This window comes from Lemur catta, chromosome 11 (assembly GCF_020740605.2).
Source record: "Lemur catta isolate mLemCat1 chromosome 11, mLemCat1.pri, whole genome shotgun sequence".
Taxonomy (NCBI): Eukaryota; Metazoa; Chordata; class Mammalia; order Primates; family Lemuridae; genus Lemur; species Lemur catta.
Window position 1 is genome coordinate 10,207,478 of NC_059138.1, and position 20,195 is coordinate 10,227,672.

Consider the following 20,195-nt stretch of genomic DNA (forward strand, 5'->3'; position numbering starts at 1 on the left):
CCTCCCAGAACTTTGGAGAGAGAATGAATTAAAAAAGCATGGATCTGCTCTGGGAAATTATTCCAAGCTCCAGAGCTCTCGTTTGGAGATCTTTCCACTCTGTAACATGGAGGTTTTAGAATTTGGGAACAGCAAGAATACTGGTCTTAGATCCCCTGCCTATTTTCTGCTGGCCCCAAGGTGGATCTATGGACCACCTTTACAGGTAAGAGCTCAGGTTCAAAGTTCCATCCTTTGAACATCATATGAAATGCCTTTATGTCACCTGGTACAGTTAACCCAAGAGAAAAGTAGGACAATCCCCAAACTGGAGGTGCCTGATTGATTCAGCTTCAAAACTGGCCTATTATAAAGGTCTTAGCCTCTGCCCTCTGAGAGGAGACAAACCCAGTGTCTTCCTCATGCCAGTGAAGAAGCTGGTGTCCTCACCCATTCCAGGGAGCTTGTTCCACAGTGAAGTGGGAGTCTTACTTCTAGGCTTGGGTTGACAACATTTACCTTTGGGTGTGTGCAGAGCACAGTAGCAGGGGCCTGTCACCTGATTATCAGGTTGGAAATAGTTCCTCATCCTAATCTTTCTTCCTTCTCTCTCTGGAGAGCAGGACCATGTGGAGCAATGCTACCTCTCTTTTGATCTCGTGTTTCACAAGAAACAGAAGCTAAGATTAAATGACAGACAATCACTCTAGTGCCACTGAATTCTGCTTTCTTGGCTTCTCTGCGTCCCCAGAGCTACAGCAATTCTTTTTTGCTGTATTCTTCTTCTTCTGTTCAGTGACATTAATGTGAACCACAGTCATCATCATGATTGTCTGTGCTGATAAACAGACAGTAAACGTACTTCTTCCTTGGCCACCTCTCTGTCCTAGAGATCCTGGTCACCACCACAAGTGTCCCCATGATGCTTTGGGGATTGCTGCTCCTGGGATGCAGACAATGTCTTTGACTGCATGCATTGCCCAGCTCTCCCTGTACCTTGCTGTGAGGACCAGAGTTGGCATTACTGGGAGTGACAGTTGTGGACTGTTATGTAGCTGTCTGCAAACCTCTGAGGTACAACATCATTATGAACCTGCATGTGGGTGGTAGTTGTGTCATGGGTGTTTGGGTTCCTTTCTGAAATCTGGCCAGTCTATGCTGCGATGCAGCTCACATTCTGCAAATCAAATCTGTTAGATCATTTTTACTGTGACCGAGGGCAATTACTCAAGCTATCCTGTGATGACACTCTTTTCACAGAGTTTATTCTATTTTTAATGGCTGTTTTTATTATCATTGGTTCTTTGATCCCTACAATTGTCTCCTACACCTACATCATCTCCACCATCCTCAAGATCCCCTCAGCCTCCGGCCGAAGGAAATCTTTCTCCACATGTGCCTCCCACTTCACCTACATCGTGATTGGCTATGGCAGCTGCTTGTTTCTGTATGTGAAACCCAAGCGAATGCAGGCGGCTGAGTACAATAAGACACTTTCCCTGTTGGTTTCTGTGCTAACCCCTTTCCTGAGCCCTTTTATCTTTACTCTCCGGAATGACAAAGTCAAAGAGGTCGTTCGAGATGGAGTGAAAGGCTGTTGTAAACTCCTCAAAGACTAGCTTTTCTTTAGGTCAGTCTCGGGTGGTATGGTCCTCACTGTGCATTATTCACTAACCTAGAAAGTCGTAACTCCAGTCTTCCATTGTCATCATTATAACAATCAAATAGTGTGTACAAATCCCAGTCACACCATGGAATAGATAAGTCAGGTGAAAATAAAATCCATTCTCTGCCCAGCAGAACCTCATAGCCTTAGTTTCTGCATGTTTCCACTATTGAACCTAAGAAAGCATAATCTTATGACCTGAGAGCAATTAGAGAAAGGAAACATATACATTTTTGTAAGAGATTTATTAGCCCAATTAACTTTCATATAATCCATCCCTGAAAATGTATTTTCTGGGGGAAGAGGAAGGGAGAAGGAAGGTCAAGTGACAGAGGGGCCACAGTCAGAGTATAAAGGTGGAAATGCCCACTTGGTCCTTCATTGACTGTTGCTTGGTCTTTTCTTATATTTTTGTGCAATTTCTTGACAAGATAGCCATATGCATTTCAAATATCTTTTTTCCTCTGGTTGCAGGTCATATCAACCTGGCCCTGTTGCTACTGCAAAGTAAGTGTAGTTTTGTTTATATTTTACCACAGAACCAATCTAGAGTGGTGATATGGGGATTAAAATGCTTCTCATTTCAAAAATATTTGTGGTATAAAGAGGATGAAAATATTTGGGGATAGGAATGAGAGGAAAGTTCCTTTTGCTAAACTTCAGAGTATTCTTTTAATTGCTCCTCTCTGTGGTGAGCATAGGGACAGGAACAAATAAGAATTTAAATGACTAATTCTGGTGAGAACATCTTGTGTTTTACAGCTGCTTAAAACAACGATTTCTGTTCAGACTGCACCAGATACAGACTTCAAACTTTATAATGCCTTTTGATTCTTTTTCAAATCCACGTCTGAGTACCCTTCCATATATCTTCTCTGTGGGCAGAATTTAAAAAAAATGAGAGGCTACCTTTTTGACTCCCAGCTCCCTAACAATTCCAGGACTTGGCTGTTTGGCAGTGTAATTGTGGGAATTTCACACAATGGTCAAGGAAATTCTTAGAAGGGAGAATTTTACCTGAATGATGATATGCTGTGTACAATCAGCAGATTCTGCCAGCCCTGAAGTGGGTGAGGAAATTGAGCTGCCCAGCAGTGGGCAATGGGGCTCCTCAGGGTTCCAGACAGTACTGTGTGAGGATGCCTTGTCTGGTAAGGAGAGGCAAAACCATCATGTATGATTGGGTAGTTTGCATTGCATCAAGGCATAAAACAAGTTGGTAAATGGGGAATTAAATCCAATCAGCCCATGCTCTGCAAGCCAACCAATGAAACCTGGAGGGACTACATTGACTGGAGAAAGGAAAGCCTTTTGCTTAAACAAATGTGTCCTGGTCTCCAAGCCCAGTTCATAAGGGTATGTTCTAACCAGAAAGAATGCCATTTCTTCTAATTCATGAACCCACAGGGGGAGCCTTTAACAGATGAGAAAATAGAGGCTCAGAGAAATTATTAATAAATAACTTTCCAAAATTTGCTTAGCCATCAACTATATATCACATCAATCAGATTGGAAAAAAAAACTGTGAAAATACTATGTGTTGACATGAATGCTGTAAAATAGGAGTTCTTAACCATTTCTGATGGTATATAAAAGAGTATCATCCAAATATTAAAATAGTAGCTGTCTATAATTAGATAGTGTAATTATAATTGTATAGGTGGGTCGCGGTAGCTCATGCCTGTAATCCTAGCACTCTGGGAGGCCGAGGTGGGAGGATCACTCGAGGTCAGGAGTTCGAGACCAGCCTGAGCAAGAGCAAGACCCCGTCTCTACTAAAAATAGAAAGAAATGATCTGGACAGCTAAAAATATACAGAAAAAATTAGCCGGGCATGGTGGCTCATGCCTGTAGTCCCAGCTACTCGGGAGGCTGAGGCAGGAGGATCACTTGAGCCCAGGAGTTTGAGGTTGCTGTGAGCTAGGCTGACGCCACGGCACTCTAGCCCGGGCAACAGAGCGGACTTTGTCTCAAAAAAAAAAGAAAGAAAAAGAAAAAAGAATATCTCTGAATTCTTTTGGACTACAGAAATGCTCCACTCTCCTACTGGAAGACGTGGCCCCCTCTCGCACTCTAGGAATATGCAGAGAGAGATAAGGTAGGTGCCTCACAAGACAATGCTTGTCTTTCTCAGGATCGGCCCCCATCTCTTCTCCTTCTACCAGATTCATAAATAGGGTTAAATATCAACATAAACTGGGGAAGGGCTGAGGCTGCTAACAGAGAGGAAACATTGTACACCAAAGCTCCGTCAAGAACAGGCCAACACGCACTCGCAAGCACGGGGAGAGCAAGCCTGCAGTGGAGGCCAAGGGTTGTGGGTCCCGGGAGTGGCTGGAATTAAAGCCGAGTACGGAAGAGCTTGTTGACGTGGAGCCACTTTTCCACCACACACGATTCAATGCTTTGGCAAGCAGCCTGGAAAATGAGTCTAATATATGCTACTTGCTGACTCATGGAAGTTTGGAAAAAGTAACATGCTTCATTAAATTAAATAGAGATGCCAAAAACTGCCTTGAAAGACTATGAAGGGATCAAAGGCTGGGAAAAGTGGAGATGGTTATAATGGGTCTCCTATGTCAGACTGAAAAGCCTACCAGCTGATCACGTTCCCAGGCAAGCCTGGAGGACACTCTGCTAGCAGGGTGATTAAAAAAAGAAATGTGCAGTTAAAGGAAATATCAGCTGAGATGGCTCATGTCAGTTCTGCTGTTACAGAACTGAGGTCCCTAGTAGCAAGGGGACACAGGTAACCACAACAGCAGAGGCCAGGTGGCAGCACTTAACTACCAGGCACCAGGTGTGAACACTCACCCTATTAGGCAGAAAGGTAGAAAGGGCAGCGAAGGGGAGTCTGAATTGCATGGGTCTTTGGAGAGGGCTAACGGAAAATGGTGTTCATGGGGCAAGGTCTACGGGCAACCAACAAGAGTTCTGCTTAACATACGTAATCAAAAGAGATCAAGAATGAACGAGAAAGCGGCTAAAGGCAGTCATCCCAGTGGAAAGTCATGATCCTCTGTCCAGCCTCCAGATTGGAGCCAGTTTCCAGACCTAGAACCTATCAGATGAAAAGGAACCTGGGGCACCAGAAGTAGGACCCTGTGACCCCATGACAAGTATATCTAGTAGTGGTCCTCCCAGTCTTTCTCCAAAAGGCCTACAACCATCCACGTGGGCAGCCATCACTGGAGAAGGTGGATATTCAGGTATTTTGAGGGCTGTGGGATACAGCAGTGTGTGAGCTATGCCTGACACCCAGGGATATGAAGCGCCATCAATGGACCCCTTACTAGAGGAGCCTACAGGAGTCAGGTAGCTATGGAATGCTGATCTAGGTCCATCCCATAGTGGCTCCACTGGATCCCCTGTTTTCACTTTCTCTCTATTTTCTCCTCTGTTTTCTTCTACCTTTCCCTTTTTTCTTCCTTTGTTTTCCTCTTCTCCCCTTGGCTTCCATCCCTCCCCTTTCTCTCTCCTTTCCCTCTCCCTCCCCATTCTCTCTCTTTTCCTCTCTCTCATGCACACACTAAACACACACCCATCCTGCACCAGGCCCCATGCCAGACACTGAGGAGTCAGAGGTGAAACTCAGGCTCCCCCATCAAAGAGCCCCGTCCAGTGGGGAGCAGGACAAGGCAGTGAGCAGCACGTTGTCACGAGGGCCCCACCGAGGCACTCCTTGGGAGGTACGGCAGCACACAGGGGGACCGTCCATTCAGGCAGGGCATGGGGGACGAAGGACAGCTTTTCAGAATCATGGTTTGATTCATGTTTGAGGGAACGTGGGGGTTGTCAGGCAGAAATAGGGGCTCCTCTGGGTCTTGTGCCCACTTTCAACTGGGACTTGGCTTCCCTCAGGGTTACTCTCTTGGCATGTATTTCTAGTCATGTTAAACAGACCTTTCCTAGAAGACCCAGCTGATGTTAAATCAACCATGAGAACATCCGTAAAGCTATCTTACAAGCAGGAACGTTCCCCTCAGGAGTTTGGATTGCAGAAGGTAACTAGCTTCTGCCAGAGTATTTTATTTCCCTCTCATGGATGAGCTGACTTCCTGAAGCCTCCCGGATCACTTTAGCATTTGAGCAGAAAACGACTCTGGTGAGAGAAGCTATAAGTGCAGAAGAGTAGCTTTCCCAGAGGTCCAGATTTTTTCCCCTGAATTTCATCTCGTCATTGGAAAATGATTAGTGGAAGAACATGAACAAGAACTTAGGCTTAAGTCCCATTCCAGTTCTGAGCGGTGTGACCTTAGGTCAGGTATCCAACCCCTCTCAGCATTATAGGCTCCACTTAGGAGTTGGGGAAAATTAAAAACACAGTATTTAAAGGGATAGGAACATATCAGGTTCTCAATAAGTTTCAGAGGTTAAACAGCCATCCCAGATCATTTACACTTTCCTTTCCATAAATCATTGTCCACATTCATATGGTTAGTTAGTGGCCATGCTAGAAATTATGTCTGGATCCACTGAATGACAAAGCAGAAGGTGGGGTGGGGGGGAAGGTGCAAAAGGAGAAAATACATGTTCAGTGGGCGAGTTTACGTGACAAACACTGCAAATTGGTCAGATTGCTCAGGGAACCCATTGAAATCGGGAAAGATTCATGATCAAATCCTAAAAAGAATTTTCCAGAGAGCAGAAGTGTAGCTAAAAAATGAAAAAAAAAAAAAAAAAGGAAAGAAAAAGAAAAAACAAATAAATGAATGATCATAGATGAAGGAGTCTGTTGATTGATCTATAAACAGGACTGCGGACTCAATGTAAGACGACCTCCCCCCACCCCAGTCCTAGGCAGGCCAGACACGGGGGAAACGAGGCTGGAGACAGGCAGGGCCTGTGCAGAGACGCCCGCCTACCTGACCAAGCCTGTCCACGTTGCTCTGCTCCTCTCCCCGTGTGCCCAGACCTGCTTCTTCATAAGCTGGAAGCTTGAGGCCCAAGCCACATGGGGCTCAGACCAAGTGTGTTGCGGCAGTGATGTGGGGGCCTCTCAAGAGAGGGAGGTGGTGTCGATGGTGAGTGATGCTTCAAGGATATCGTGTGTGAAGGGGACAGAGTGCAAGCTACCTGGGTAGACCTCCCTGTGTTATGAGATGGATTATACACCTGTACACATGGAAAGAAGCGGGCATGCAGGATTAACGTGTTCGAAGTGTTGAGATTAAAAAAAAAGAAAATTAGAGAAGATTGATTGTGTCTAATGATATAAATTGGCCAGTCTCTTATTTATATGTGGATTTTATTTATAATTCTTCCCCATGAGTTAAAATACATGTCTGATGTGCTGGTGTAAATTTGAATAAGAAACTGGAGAGATGAGGAAGATGGAGAGATTGGATGGTGAACAGCTATCAGTATAACTTAAGACCATGGAACATGTACAGGGAAAGAGACAGATGAAAGAAGACGTGGAGACTGAGTAAAGAAGAAAGGACTTGATACTAGAAAAGACAGTTCCATTTAGAACAGAACCTGAGATGACTTGAGGAAGCAAAGGGAAGATTCACTGAAGCAAGACTGGGGAACCAGGACCCGGCAGGGACCACTGGAGCCTGGGAGAGTTGCATTATGCATGCAGAATCCAGAGGACACTAGTTCAGCTGGCTGACAATAGGACAGAAAGGCTGGAGTCCACTAGGAAAGGATGTGAGTGTGTTTAAATTCCAGACCCAGCAAAACTGCTTAGGAGTGAAACTTAGCTTTTAGCAATAACGACCGCCATTGCTGACAACACACCCCGAGCACTGCATAAGTTATTTCTGATACCCCTAAATTACCTTGCAAGAGAAGATTATTATCTCCATTTTACAGGTGAAGAGCATGAGGCTCACAGAGGTTAAGACACATCTTGAAATTGCCAGAAATTGTATTTCAACTTGATTTTGACTAATGTCAAAGCATCACACCGGTGCTTCCCAGCCATTGTTAACGGCGAGGTGCTTGCAAATATGTGCACACCAAGCATTGCCAACACACTAGCTAAACAATATGGGCTATGTTTCAATGTGTGTGATTGATGCTCTGATAAATGAAATACCCACCCACTGAAAAATATTGCCGATTTTGCAGTTTTGTATAAGCTTTTTCAACAAAAGATATTAAAAGCATCCATTTTATAATTTTTACTGTCAAGTGGAGGAGTCTCTGAATTTGTTAGGGCTTAAAAGGGAGTCCTGCAACTGAAGTAGTGTCGTAGCCATTGCATGTTGTCTCTCCAAGCCTGCCACGTTCTGCATCATATTAGCCCAGGTCGTGAATAATCCCAGACCAAAAGCATGCACAAAATACACATCCCAGGGACCTTCACAGTGTGCAAAGAGGCACTGTGCACTTTATGCAGATGTATGAAGAGGAGGTGCACAGAGGAACGCACTGTGAAAGGAAAAAGGTGAAGGAGAAATGAGCCTCTGGTGTTAAACTAGAGTCCACACCTGAGGAAGCCTCCTTTTTCCTTATACGCGGCTAACTATAGTGGGCAGAGGTAATATGAAAAGATTTTTGCTTGATATAGTTTCTGCTATCATTATATTTACCTCATTGTTCCCAGTTAATTAACGTTAATAGACAATTATTGTTACCGCCTACCCTCCAAAGTAAGAACAAGAACCTACAGAGGCCACATTGCCGACACGCAGCCTTCTCAGAGGTGTGTCTCCACCCCCACCTAGTGGCCGCTCCGAGTAATGCAGCGCGGGTACCTGGCGCTGGCGGGCAGCCCGCGGCGCCGCGCGTTCCGGCTATGACGTCAGCAGGGCAAGAGCGATCCAGAGCGCATGCTCCTTCCCGGAGTCGGGGGCGGAAGGCGGGGAGGAGTAAAGAAAAAAAAGTTAGAAAATTTGGAGGACTTTTTTTTTTTTTTTTGAAAACTCGAAACAAAAATAGGGGACGTTTCTGAAGCGAATTGAATTTTCAGAAAATTGAGGGAGATCCACGGACAGAGACTGCCTTACTGAGCACAGTAGCAGAGTTTAGTTCCATGATAGGAAAACGCCATTTAGCTAATTTTTAACAGCTGGATTGAACTATGGTCTTAAGAAGAATAACCCAAGGGATCCGGCGCCATCTGATTCCTTCCAGAAGAGCTGAGGAGCCGGGGTTAGAACCGTAGACCGGGTGGTTATGGCTGGGAAAGCGCGTTCCCGGCGTTTCCCTGGGACACCATCAACACGTGTGTCCCTGGGGCTTCCGGGCGCGACGCACTGAGCTGCTTTTCCTGAGAACATTGAGTGCTGCTGGTAGTACGCCCACGGTCTGTGGACTGCATACCAGTATTAGGTCTGTCTGGCACAGAAATCTTATTATGCCTGCCCCGTCTTCACCAAGTATATTAAATATTCGGTCCTACGTTAAGAATAGGAAAACAGGATTCAGCGATGTCAAAGCACTTGCCCAAGTTCTCCTAAATACTCAAAGGCCAAGGTGGGATTCGAATTCAGGTCTGTGATCCCGATCCTGTTCTTTCTACCACATCACCGCCGCTTTTCCTTGAACCACGTGCATTTAGAATTTAATTCTAAAGTTTAAGTTGTATTTATTTGTTGAATTATTAATAAATTCATACGGCACAAAGTTCAAAAAGTACAAAAGGGTAAGAGCAAGTGAAAACAAAAAGAGCAGGTGAAAAGCAGTCTCCCTCCTGGCCCTCCAGCGTCCTTTCTGAGGCAGCCCTGTGTTTCCAGAGTCTCGTCTACTTTCCCAGTGTATATCGTCCATGCACGGGGTTAAGACATGTTAACATCAAAATGATTGAGTCTCCAACATTATAAGAAATTTTATGTTTATAACCAAGGCAGAAAGTCACAACAAGAGGTTAATTACCTTAAAACATCAAAATCAAAATAACTTTGCTTGCTCCAACAGAATGTTAAATTCAATCAAAAGCTAAGCATAAAGGATTTTCAAGATGAAATGTGTTAATTGACCATTCAGTCATTTGAATAGTTTTGACTCATTGCTAATGGAAGGCTTTAAAACGATTGCTTAAATTTCTTTCAGAGATTATATTCATTCCCAAAACCCTGTTGGAAAGCTCCAAATTATCTATTTTTCTTCCTTTTGTTAAAAATGTTGTTCTTATTCCCAGACCTTTTTCTTGGTTATTAGACTGACCCTTAGCCAACCATGTTAATGTTGGCTAGAGACATTCTCATCAAGAGTCTGAGCCAAAATGTCAGTTTGGATTTTAATTCTGGTTATATTATAGGCAAGCTAGATGGTCATTTCTCTAACGAAATGCCTTGAAGTTTTAAAAATTTTCCCAAACTCTATTCCCACATGTTGTTTTGTCAGTATGAGTCCAGTTTTCACATGCAAAGTGAATCAGATCCATCGCGTGCAGTTTTCAGTACATTTTTGCAAGAGGTCCCATTTTTAGCCAAGTCACAGCTGAGCTTTACTTTCAGCTAATTAGTACTTGTTCTTAAATTGGGCAGTTCTAACCCAAGCTAGGAGATGAGATGCAATTTACTTCCTCTCTACTCTCCTAAAATTAACTGAGCTGTAAAATATGAGTGTTCCCTTGTTTTTTCCCTGGGTTTAGTTCCATCATAAAGAATTCAACAGAATTCAGAATATTTCAACAAATCTTGCTGTTCTGATTTGAACGGTAATAGACTACTTCCTTTGAAGACCTCAGCTCTTTGGTTGCCAAGCAACCATTAATTTATTGTAACTAGTTTTAAAATTATACGTGAAGATTAAATATAACAATATGCTTTTTGTGCCCCTAAATGTACACAACATTGGCCAGATCAGAATGAATATGGCAGTCTTCCGGTATCCAAAGGAAAAAAAAATTACAAGGAATACTTTCTGAGAAGAGAAGAGATTGGTCTATTCTCTGGATAAGCTCTGTCAGAGTCAGTGGCCTTAGGAAATACAGGAATCCTATGGGGGTTACACAGTTTGATGTCCACAAAATTGGAAAGGACCCAGGTACTGGAAGACCCTTGTCCTTAAAGAAGTGTGACATGAACTAGGAATAAGATATAGGGTTCCCTTAAAGGGCTCTGAAAACACTTTCATTCACTTTATTAGGCAGAGCCTTCCCTTAGGACATTTAGGGCAGATCCTGTCATTTTCCTCACTTTGCTTAAAAACTGCTTCATATTATTTGTGAAGACTCATTATCAGGTGTTAAACCATGCATTCCAATCTATATAAGAACATCAATATTGCATCTAATTTAAAGAGTTTCTTCTCCCCTGGTCATATCTGACCAGCAACTTAGAGACCTGCGGGTGGAGAGTAGGAATGGTTTGATCTTTTCACTCCTCCTTACTGGGTTGCTCCAATCCCCTGTCTCTGCCCTGGGTTTTCTTGTATTAGAACAGGGAAGAGGAGGTCAGGAGGAAAGGGGCTGCAGTGTTTTTATTTGTCTGGAGCTGTTTGTTTTTGCCTTAGCTGCTGATGCCCTTTGTGGAGCAGGCATTCAAATGGCATCTTTCTCATTGGGTGCATCTGTGGAGTCTATAGATAATCCTGTAAGGACACCAGCATTTCACATTGCTTTGTGATCCCCTTCACTTCCTGCACTGATCGTTCAACTTGCAGCCTCTCGGCTCTTGGATCTCCTCATCTGAGGAAGTAGCCCTATTGGACTAGGAACCTTCAAGATGTTTCATCCTTTCCATGGTTATCCACTTGGCCCCAGAGCATAGCAGCTAGGGCCGCCAGTCAGATATGCTTCCTGCATTTGCAGGGTTCTGCACACTCTAAACAATGAACAAATGAATGAATGCCTTTTTCTTATCCTTGTTTACCTGGTAAGTTATCATCCAATCTTATCTTTCTTTCCTTGCCAGGTTTCCTGAAATATAAATATACATCCACTGTTATTACTTCCATACTTCCCATTCATTTCTTCCCCCACAACAAGATGGATTCTCCTCCCCACTGACCACTGAAGCTGCTCCTGCCAAGATGATCAGTGACTTCCCAATTGCCCTAATACCAAGAATTGTATGAGTCTGGAGCTTAGCAATAAAGTTCATTGGGGAAGATAGTTGTGGATACAGGGATGCGTGAACAGCCAAAAATCTAAGGAAGGGAAAGGGAGATAAAGATTTGAATATTTTATACAAGAGAAGGAAGGAAAGAAGGAGGCAGAGAGCCTGAAGAAAAGTGTGGACTTTAAAAATAACCTCTGGGATGCTGAAAAATCTTTTCAGACAGGTAGTCCAGAAAAACCAGGGACTTCTTTGCTGCATGTAGATTGAAAGGGAAAAATAACCAATCAAATCTGTGGTCTTCTGACTGACTTCAGATTTTCCAGAAGAAGTCAGCAACAACATTAATATCAGTACTTGCTCTCCCTGGAGGCAAGGCATTGGTTAGGCAAGGCATCAGTTTCTGCCTCTCCCCTTGGAGTTCATACAGGTCTTCCCTTATCCAGACTTCTGCCTGCTCAGGCCTTCTTCCCAGTGTTTAGCAGCTGCCTGTGTTCCTGGTGAGGTGATGGATCAATCTATAATGAGTAATCACAGATTATGTGTCTTATGAAATGACAGGTCTTCAACTTAAATTTATGTACTTCCTCTCTAAGTCCAAGTAAATTAATTAAAATTTCTGGCATGTAGGCCAATGTAATTAGACAAGAGACAAGCATGTGGGTTTAAGATAGGGGAAAAGAGAAGATAAAATTAATGTTAGTTTCAAATAATCTGTATATCTGGAAAATTCAAGAAAATGAACCAAAAAAAAAAAAAACCAGTAAGATAACTCATTATTGTGACTAGGTACAAAATCTGTGTTCAGCATCAAAAGACTTCACACATAAAACAAATCCAATTCTAAAATATAATGGAGAGAAAGGAACTCAGTTACAAAAGCAACGACACAGAAATATAACTTTATTAGGAATAAACTTAACAAGTAAAGATTTACATAAAATATTAGCAAGCCAAATCAAACAGCACATCAAAAAGATAATACAGCATGATTAAGTGGGACTTATCCCAGGAATGCAAGGATGTTCAACATATACAAATAAACAAATATCATGCATCACATCAAAGAGAATGGAGGACAAAACCGTATATGAATAGATGCAGAAAAAGCATTTGATAAAATTCAACATCACTTCATGATAAAAAAAAGTCTCAGTAAATTAGGTATAGAAGGAAAATACCTCAACCTAATACAGGCCATATGTAGCAAACTCACAGCTAACATTACTGAATGGGGAAAAGCTGAAAGCTTTCCTTCTAAGAACTGGAACAAGACAGGATGCCCACTCTCACCACTCTTATTCAACGTAGTACTGTAAGTCCTACCCAGAGCAATTGGTCAAGAGAAAAAAATAAAGGGCATCCAAATTAGAAAGGAAGAAGTCAAATTGTTCCTGTCTGCAGATGACATGATCCTATGTATAGAAAAACCTAAACACTCTGTCAAAAAATTCTTGGAACTGATGAGCAAATTTGGTCATGTTGCAGGATACAAAATCACTATACAAAAATCAGTACTGTTTCTATACAAACAATGAACTAGATGAAAAAGGAATCAAGAAGGCAATTTCATTTACACTAGCTACAGAAAACCCATAAAATATCTAGGAATAAATGTAACCAAGAAGGAGAAAGACTTCTCAAGGGAAGCTACAAAACACTGATGAATGAAATTGAAGAAGATACAACCAATGGAAAACAAACCATGCTCCTGGATCAGAAGAATTAATATTGTTAAAATGACAATGCTACCCAAAGTAATCTACAGATTCAGTGCAATCCTTATCAAAATAGCAATGGCATTCTTCACAGAAATAGAAAAAAATGCTAAAATGTGTATAGAACCACAAAAGACCCCAAACAGCCAAAGCAATCCTGAGCAAAAAGAACAAAGCTGTAGGCATCATACTATCAAACTTCAAAATATGGTACAAAGCTATAGTAACCATAGCAGCCTAGTACTGGCACAAAAACAGACACATAGACCAGTGAAACAGAATAGGTAACATAGAAATTAATCCATGTGTCTACAGCCAACTGATTTTTGACAAAGGTGTTGAGAACACTCACTGGGGAGAAAAACAGTCTCTTCGATAAATGGTGCTGGAAAAAATGGAAATTCATATGTAGAAGAAAGAAACTAGACCCTCATCTCTCACCCTATATAAAAATCAACTCAAAATGGATCAAATATTTAAATATAAGACCCAAAACTATAAAACTACTAGAAGAAAACATAGGGGAAACAATTCAGGACATTAGTCTGGGAAAGATTTTGTGAGTAAGACCTCAAAAGCACAGGCTACTAAAGCCAAAATAAACCAATGGGATTATGTCAAACTACAAAGCTCTGTACAGCAAAAGAAACAATCAACAGAGTGAAAAGACAACCTACAGAATGGGAGAAAATATTAGCAAACTACTCATCTGACAGGGAATTAACATCCAGAATATACAAGGAACTCAAACATCTCAACAGCAAAAACTCCAAAGAATATGATTAAAAAATGGGAAAATTATGTGAACAGAAATTTCCCAAAAGACATACAAATGACCAACAAATATATGAAAAATGTTCAATATCACTAATCATCATGAAAATGGAAATCAAAACCACAACGAGATATCATCTCATGCCGGTTAGGATGACTATCATCAAAAAGACAAAAAATAACAAATGCTGGCAAGTATACGGAGAAAAGAACTCTCATTCACTGTTGGTAGGAATGTAAATTAGTATAGTCATTATGGGGAATAGTATGAAAATGCCTTAAAAAACTACAAATAGCACTACCATATGATCCAGCAATCCCCATACTAGGCATTTATCCAAAGGAAAGAAAATCAGTCTGCACCCCATGTTTATTGCAGCACTATTCACAACAGCCAAGACGTTGAATCAACCTAGGTGTCCAAAAATGGATGAATGTATAAGGAAAATGTGGTATAAATACACAGTGGAATACTATTTAGCCATATAAAAGAGTGAAATTCTGTCATTAATGCTTCATGGATGGAACTGGAGGACATTATGTTAAGTAAAATAAGCCAGGAACAGAAAGGTAAACACCACGTGTTTTCACTTATATTTGGAAACTAAGAAAAGTTGATCTTATAGAAATAAAAAGTATAATTAGAACAAAGGATACTAGAAACTGGGAAGGGTAGGGGGAAGTGAGAGATTGGGAGAGATTTGTTAAAGGATACAAAATTATAGCTAGATAGGAGGAATAAATTCTAGTGTTCTAATCCACCGTAGGATGACTATAGTTATATTATATAGTTTCAAATAGCTAGAAGGAGGATATTGAATATTTCCAACACAAAGAAATGATAAATATCTGCAATAATGGAGATGCTAATTACTCTGATCTGACTCTATATATTGTATATATTGAAACATTGTATATATTGAAACATCACAATGTACCCCATGAATGTATGTACAATTATTATTTGTCCATTAAAAAAGTAAAATTAAATTAAGAAAAGAAAATTACAAAATGCTCCTGAGAGACACAAAAGAAGACTTGAACAAACGGAAAGGTAGACTTAATAATACAAAGATATCAATTCCCCCCAAGTGTCTGCATAAACATTAAACAATCACAACAAAAAAATCAAGATTTTTTTTAACTAGACAGTAGATTAAATTTTTATATGGGAAAATAAATAAGCAAAAATTAGCCAAAAACATGCTGAAAAAGAAGCATAATGAGGAGGAATTATATCTGTAAAACAGATCATATAGCTATGGTTAAAACACTCAAGTACTATCACTGGGAAAAGATGGATTATTCAATAGATAGCGAAACAAACTACGTGGCCATGTAGAAAAAAATTAAATTAATTCTATTACTACATATATAGCATCAGGATAAATTTCAAATTGGTCAAAAATTTAAATGTAAAAAAACCCCATAAATTTAATATAAGAAATAAAAAGAATGTATATAGTAATGTATAAGACCTAAGTATGACATAAAACATGGAAGTCATAAACAAAAAGATTGAAAAATCTGAGCTTATTAAGAATTCTTTTAAAAGTCACTATGATTAATCCCACCCCAAGTGAAGCAAATAGATAAATGAAACCTGGGAAACATATTTGTAACCCACATCACAAAAGGTTAATTTGCCTAATGTATAAAGATCTCCTACAAAGCAATAAGAAAGAATATTAAAACTCAAGAGAAAAATGGGCAAAAGATAAGAATGTATGTGAATACCCTTATCTTCACTTGTAAGGAGAATAATGCAAATTAAAAATACATTAAGGTACCATTTCCACTTATTAAATTGGCAAATGTCAAAAAGTTTTATGATACTCCATGGGAAAATAGGTAGTATAAAATGAAATAACCTGCATGAAGGGAAATTTCATAATATCTATCAAAGTTACAAATGGTTATATCCTTTGGCCTAGCAATTCTTCTAGGAATTGTTGTTCAGATATTCCGGTACCAGGAAATAATATATGTGTTTGATTCTTAATCGCATCATTGATTGTAAAGCAACAGATTAAAACAACTTAAATATTGATCAGTGGGAAAACAGTAAAATAAATAATGGCACATTCATATGGTGGAATAATCTGCAGTCATTAGAAAAGGAAAAGGAAAAAGAGAGGTGTTATGTATAAATAAACAATGATCTTCAAGGGGTAGGACATATGTTTAATATGCTACCATATGTACAAAAAGGAAAAATGTGTTTGCCTGCATTTGCTTATGCAGATGTATATGCTTAAAATACCTCTGTAAAGACACATAAAAAATTGACCACATTGGTTGCCTTGGGGGAGGAGAATCAGGTAGAAAAATATTTCGAAGTATTTTTTAAAATTTTGAAAAATGTGAATATATTATGCTTTGATGCTTTAATAATTAAGTATGGTTATATCTTCCTTTGATATTCTGGCACTTTAAAAAATGTCTTGGGGGCCAGGTGCGGTGGCTCAAACCTATATAATCCTAGCACATTGAGAGGCAGAGGTGGGAGGATTGCTTGAGGCCAGGAGTTTGAGACCAGCCTGAGGAAAAGCAAGACCCTGTCACTACAGAAAATAGAAAAATTAGCTTGGTGTGGTGGCATGCACCTGTAGTGCCAGTTTGTCAGGAGGTTGAGCCAGGAGGATCACTTGAGCCCAGGAGTTTGAGGTTGCAGTGAGCTATGATGACACCACTGCACTCTAGCCTGGGTGGCAGAGCAAGACAGTGTCTCTGGGGGGAAAAAAGGCTGAATTTGGGATACTCTGTGATCCTAATTCTGTAGGTATCTGTGGAAGATAAAGCAACTCCATCTTGGATGCTAATCTGTCTTGTTGACCTCCCATTAACCCCTGTTCCGAGAATGCCTCTAAGATCGTACTTATTCTACGGTTACTGTACATTCTGCCCTTAAAGTTAAAACAACCTTGACCATAAATCCTGCCCTTTGGCAGATTCACACAGCATTTTTGCCTTTCCCTCAATTGTCCTTCCTGACGGTATATAGGCCCTGGATCTGGAAGGTAATGGGAATCCACCACCTCCTCTTGCTGCTGCCAGAGACATAGGTTTTGTCTGTAAATCCCTTTAAAACGATTCTTTCTGAGTAACTGGATTTAACAGCCTCTTACTTTGGCCTCCCAGCTTCCTTGGCCTTTGGGGGTAGGTTTGCATAGGCCTGCTCACCACAGAACAGTATGCTAATTAACACACGCACATACACACACATATATCTTACTTATCCAAAATTCACCTATACAGTCTTTCTAGAACATAGCTAAGAATCAGAAAATAGCAAAATAAACCAGCAAGTGGACAAAATAGATGTTCCAAAGTCCATGAACTAAATAAAGTTTAGGTACTTCACTCAAGGAAGTCTATTAGACTTCCTTTAATCTAGTTATTTATTTATTTATTTATTGGAGACAATTAAGCTTGGTAAAATGATTTACTTATAGAAAGTAGATAAGAAAGGGCAAGGCCTCCTGAAAGCAATGAGCAATGTGTTAGCTCACCATCAAGTGGCACGTTGGGGGAAATAAAAAAGCAACACCACAAAGCCGATTCAAAGACTTAAGACATTTCATTCATTCAGTGCAGGGGCAAATCTTCTCTGAGATCATGTTTGTGTGATGGAGACATCCTGATGTTCGTCTTGAGGGACCAAGAGGACATTTGGATATGCTCAATAGAATTGGTTGAAACTGAATTTCATGCCTAATTCTTAAATGAAAATGGAAAACATTTTGATGATTCAAAGTCTAAAACTTAGGCTCTCTGGAAAATAGAACGATACATTTTAGATTGGTGGTATTTTAGAGTATATTTTTAAAATGCTTAACTGATGACATCACCCATGGTGCCAGAGTTAACTGGTCAGAGATTTCTTTCTCTATTGAACACAACAAAATATGAACACAATGACTCAGCAAATGAAAACATCGTTATCAAAAATTTGCAGTAGATATGCAAAACTGAGTGAAGAAAACTATTCTAATGCAACGTAACAATTTCATAATACTTAAGAGCCCAGAAGAACTTCTAGCTTCTCTACGATGGAATGACTCCAAAAATCACAATCAAAATATGAAGAATGGATATCTGTTAGCAAAGAAATGAAAGGAATTATAGCAGTCATTAATCTAGGACAGGTTAGGTTTAAAAAGATGGTAACATACTGATTAACCATAATAGAGCAGTAAAAAATATTGCTGGCATACTCTTTGACCCAGCTATCCATTTCTAGGAATTGTTCTTCTAGGTATACTAACACAAGGGTACAGAGATATATGCACAAGGTTATGCATGTCCTTGTTGTAAACATACATATCCTTTGCTTTGAAATAATGTAACTGGAATCAATTTAAATGTCCAATGAAAGGGAACTGAATAAACAAATTTTGTTATATTCAAACAATGAAATACTATGTACCTATTCAATAGAAGGAGGGAATGCTATATACATGTATATAAAATTGACTACTTTAAAATAAATAAAAAAGAAAGCTGCACTATATCATGCAAAGCATCATATGTTTTCTGTGTATTTGTGTATGTGTTAGGATATGATTAGAAAAAGCGTTAGAAAGATACATACCAAACTGTTATATCAGTTGGCTGAGGATTTGGGGAAATGGGCAACAGGCCAGAAATTTTCACATTACTTTATACATAGCTGTATTATTTGATTTAAATAAAATTAAAAATGTTTAAAAAGAAGAATATTCTTGCTAACCCTGATAAGTTAATTGATGGAGTAGACCAGGAAATCAAACTAAATCTAACTATAATCGGTTTAAAATAAAGCATTATAAATGACAAAACTTGAGAATGGTGTGTAATAATCTGTCTTTGGCTTAAAGAGAATTCCTGAGTAGGTGGTGACAGATGAGTAAAAATTATTATAATGAATAGGGATCATTTTGCCCAACTAGTACCTCCTTCCCTTGGGAAATGCTTCTTTTCCCTCTGCAGACATTTAGCTTAAAGATTGTGCAAGTTTCCTTCTGAGCCTATGCTCCTGACAACAAGTGGGTGCCTGACCCAAGCTGGGCCCATTTTATAGACTCCATCACACCCAGGCATAAGTGATAATGCTGACGTCCACCCGACCCAAGCAAGACCAGTTACAGCTCTTTCCAGCATTTGTCAGACTGGACTTGGAGGAGAAGGAGAGCCATTCCTTCTTTGACGGTGGGACTCTAAGGTACATTCCTGGAGTTGTCACCACCCACATGGAGAAAGCCAGGCTGCAGAAGACAATGGAGCCAACATTAGAAAGAAGCTGTGATGAAAGTTGGAGGGCAAAATAGTCCTGCTATTCCACTGCCTCACTGCCTTTCTGTGGCCACATGAGAAAACAATTCTCTTCTTGACTAAATTAGTTTGGGTTGAGTACCTATCTTTCACAATCAGAAACTGGCTAATAACAGGAGGAAAAAAAAGGTGAATAAGCCAACACAATTATTTGCTTCCACATTCATTTCAAGGGCAATATCAAGATGACACATGAATTTAAAAATGAGCTGATAATATTCAAAAGAGTACGGATTAGGATGACTACAACTTTTAGAACCTACATCATAAAATCCTGGAATAGGGAGTATTTTTAAGTTCTTGAAGAAAAACTATTCCCCCAAAGACAATTTTTTTTTTGTTCAGTGATCATTCATTTGGAAAGAAAACAAAAAGTAAAAAGATTTACAGCTTGAAAGGCCAGAGAGAAATTTGCTGACCACATTTATCATCTCTAAACAACACTTAAAAGTTATTTTTTTAGCAGTTTACTGCATGAAGAAATCATGTTGAAAAGATATTACTGGTAACTCTGACAGATAATGAATTGATGTCCTGATTAGTATTAATGTAATGCTGGATTCAAATCCATACATAGAATCAAAAAAGAGAATGAAAGGGACACATACTTAGGCATGGAACAATTAGTGCAAACTTTTACACTGGAGAAAGGAATCCAACACTTCTATTTCCTGTTTAATATAAATAGAAATATTAATAACAATGTTCTTATTAGCTAACCTCATAGAATTGAATTGAATAACCCATTTTAGAAGAACAAGTACATGTAGTCTATGTATAAAAAGGCAT

The 20,195-nt window shown here is 39.9% G+C and overlaps 1 protein-coding gene and 1 long non-coding RNA gene across 3 annotated transcripts in view; both read left to right on the top strand.

Annotated features, from left to right (window-relative positions):
* LOC123646991 overlaps positions 1 to 20,195 on the top strand; it is an 82,384-nt gene that overhangs the window by 45,584 nt on the left and 16,605 nt on the right. For both annotated transcript variants that reach the window (XR_006738106.1, XR_006738105.1), the window contains exon 2: positions 2,120 to 2,152. This is a non-coding gene — a long non-coding RNA (uncharacterized LOC123646991). The remainder of the gene's footprint in view (positions 1 to 2,119; positions 2,153 to 20,195) is intronic.
* LOC123646990 (olfactory receptor 9A4) lies at positions 670 to 1,598 on the top strand. Its single transcript, XM_045564160.1, is given in 5 exon segments — positions 670 to 836; positions 838 to 917; positions 920 to 989; positions 991 to 1,071; positions 1,073 to 1,598. Coding segments are annotated over 5 exon segments (924 nt in total).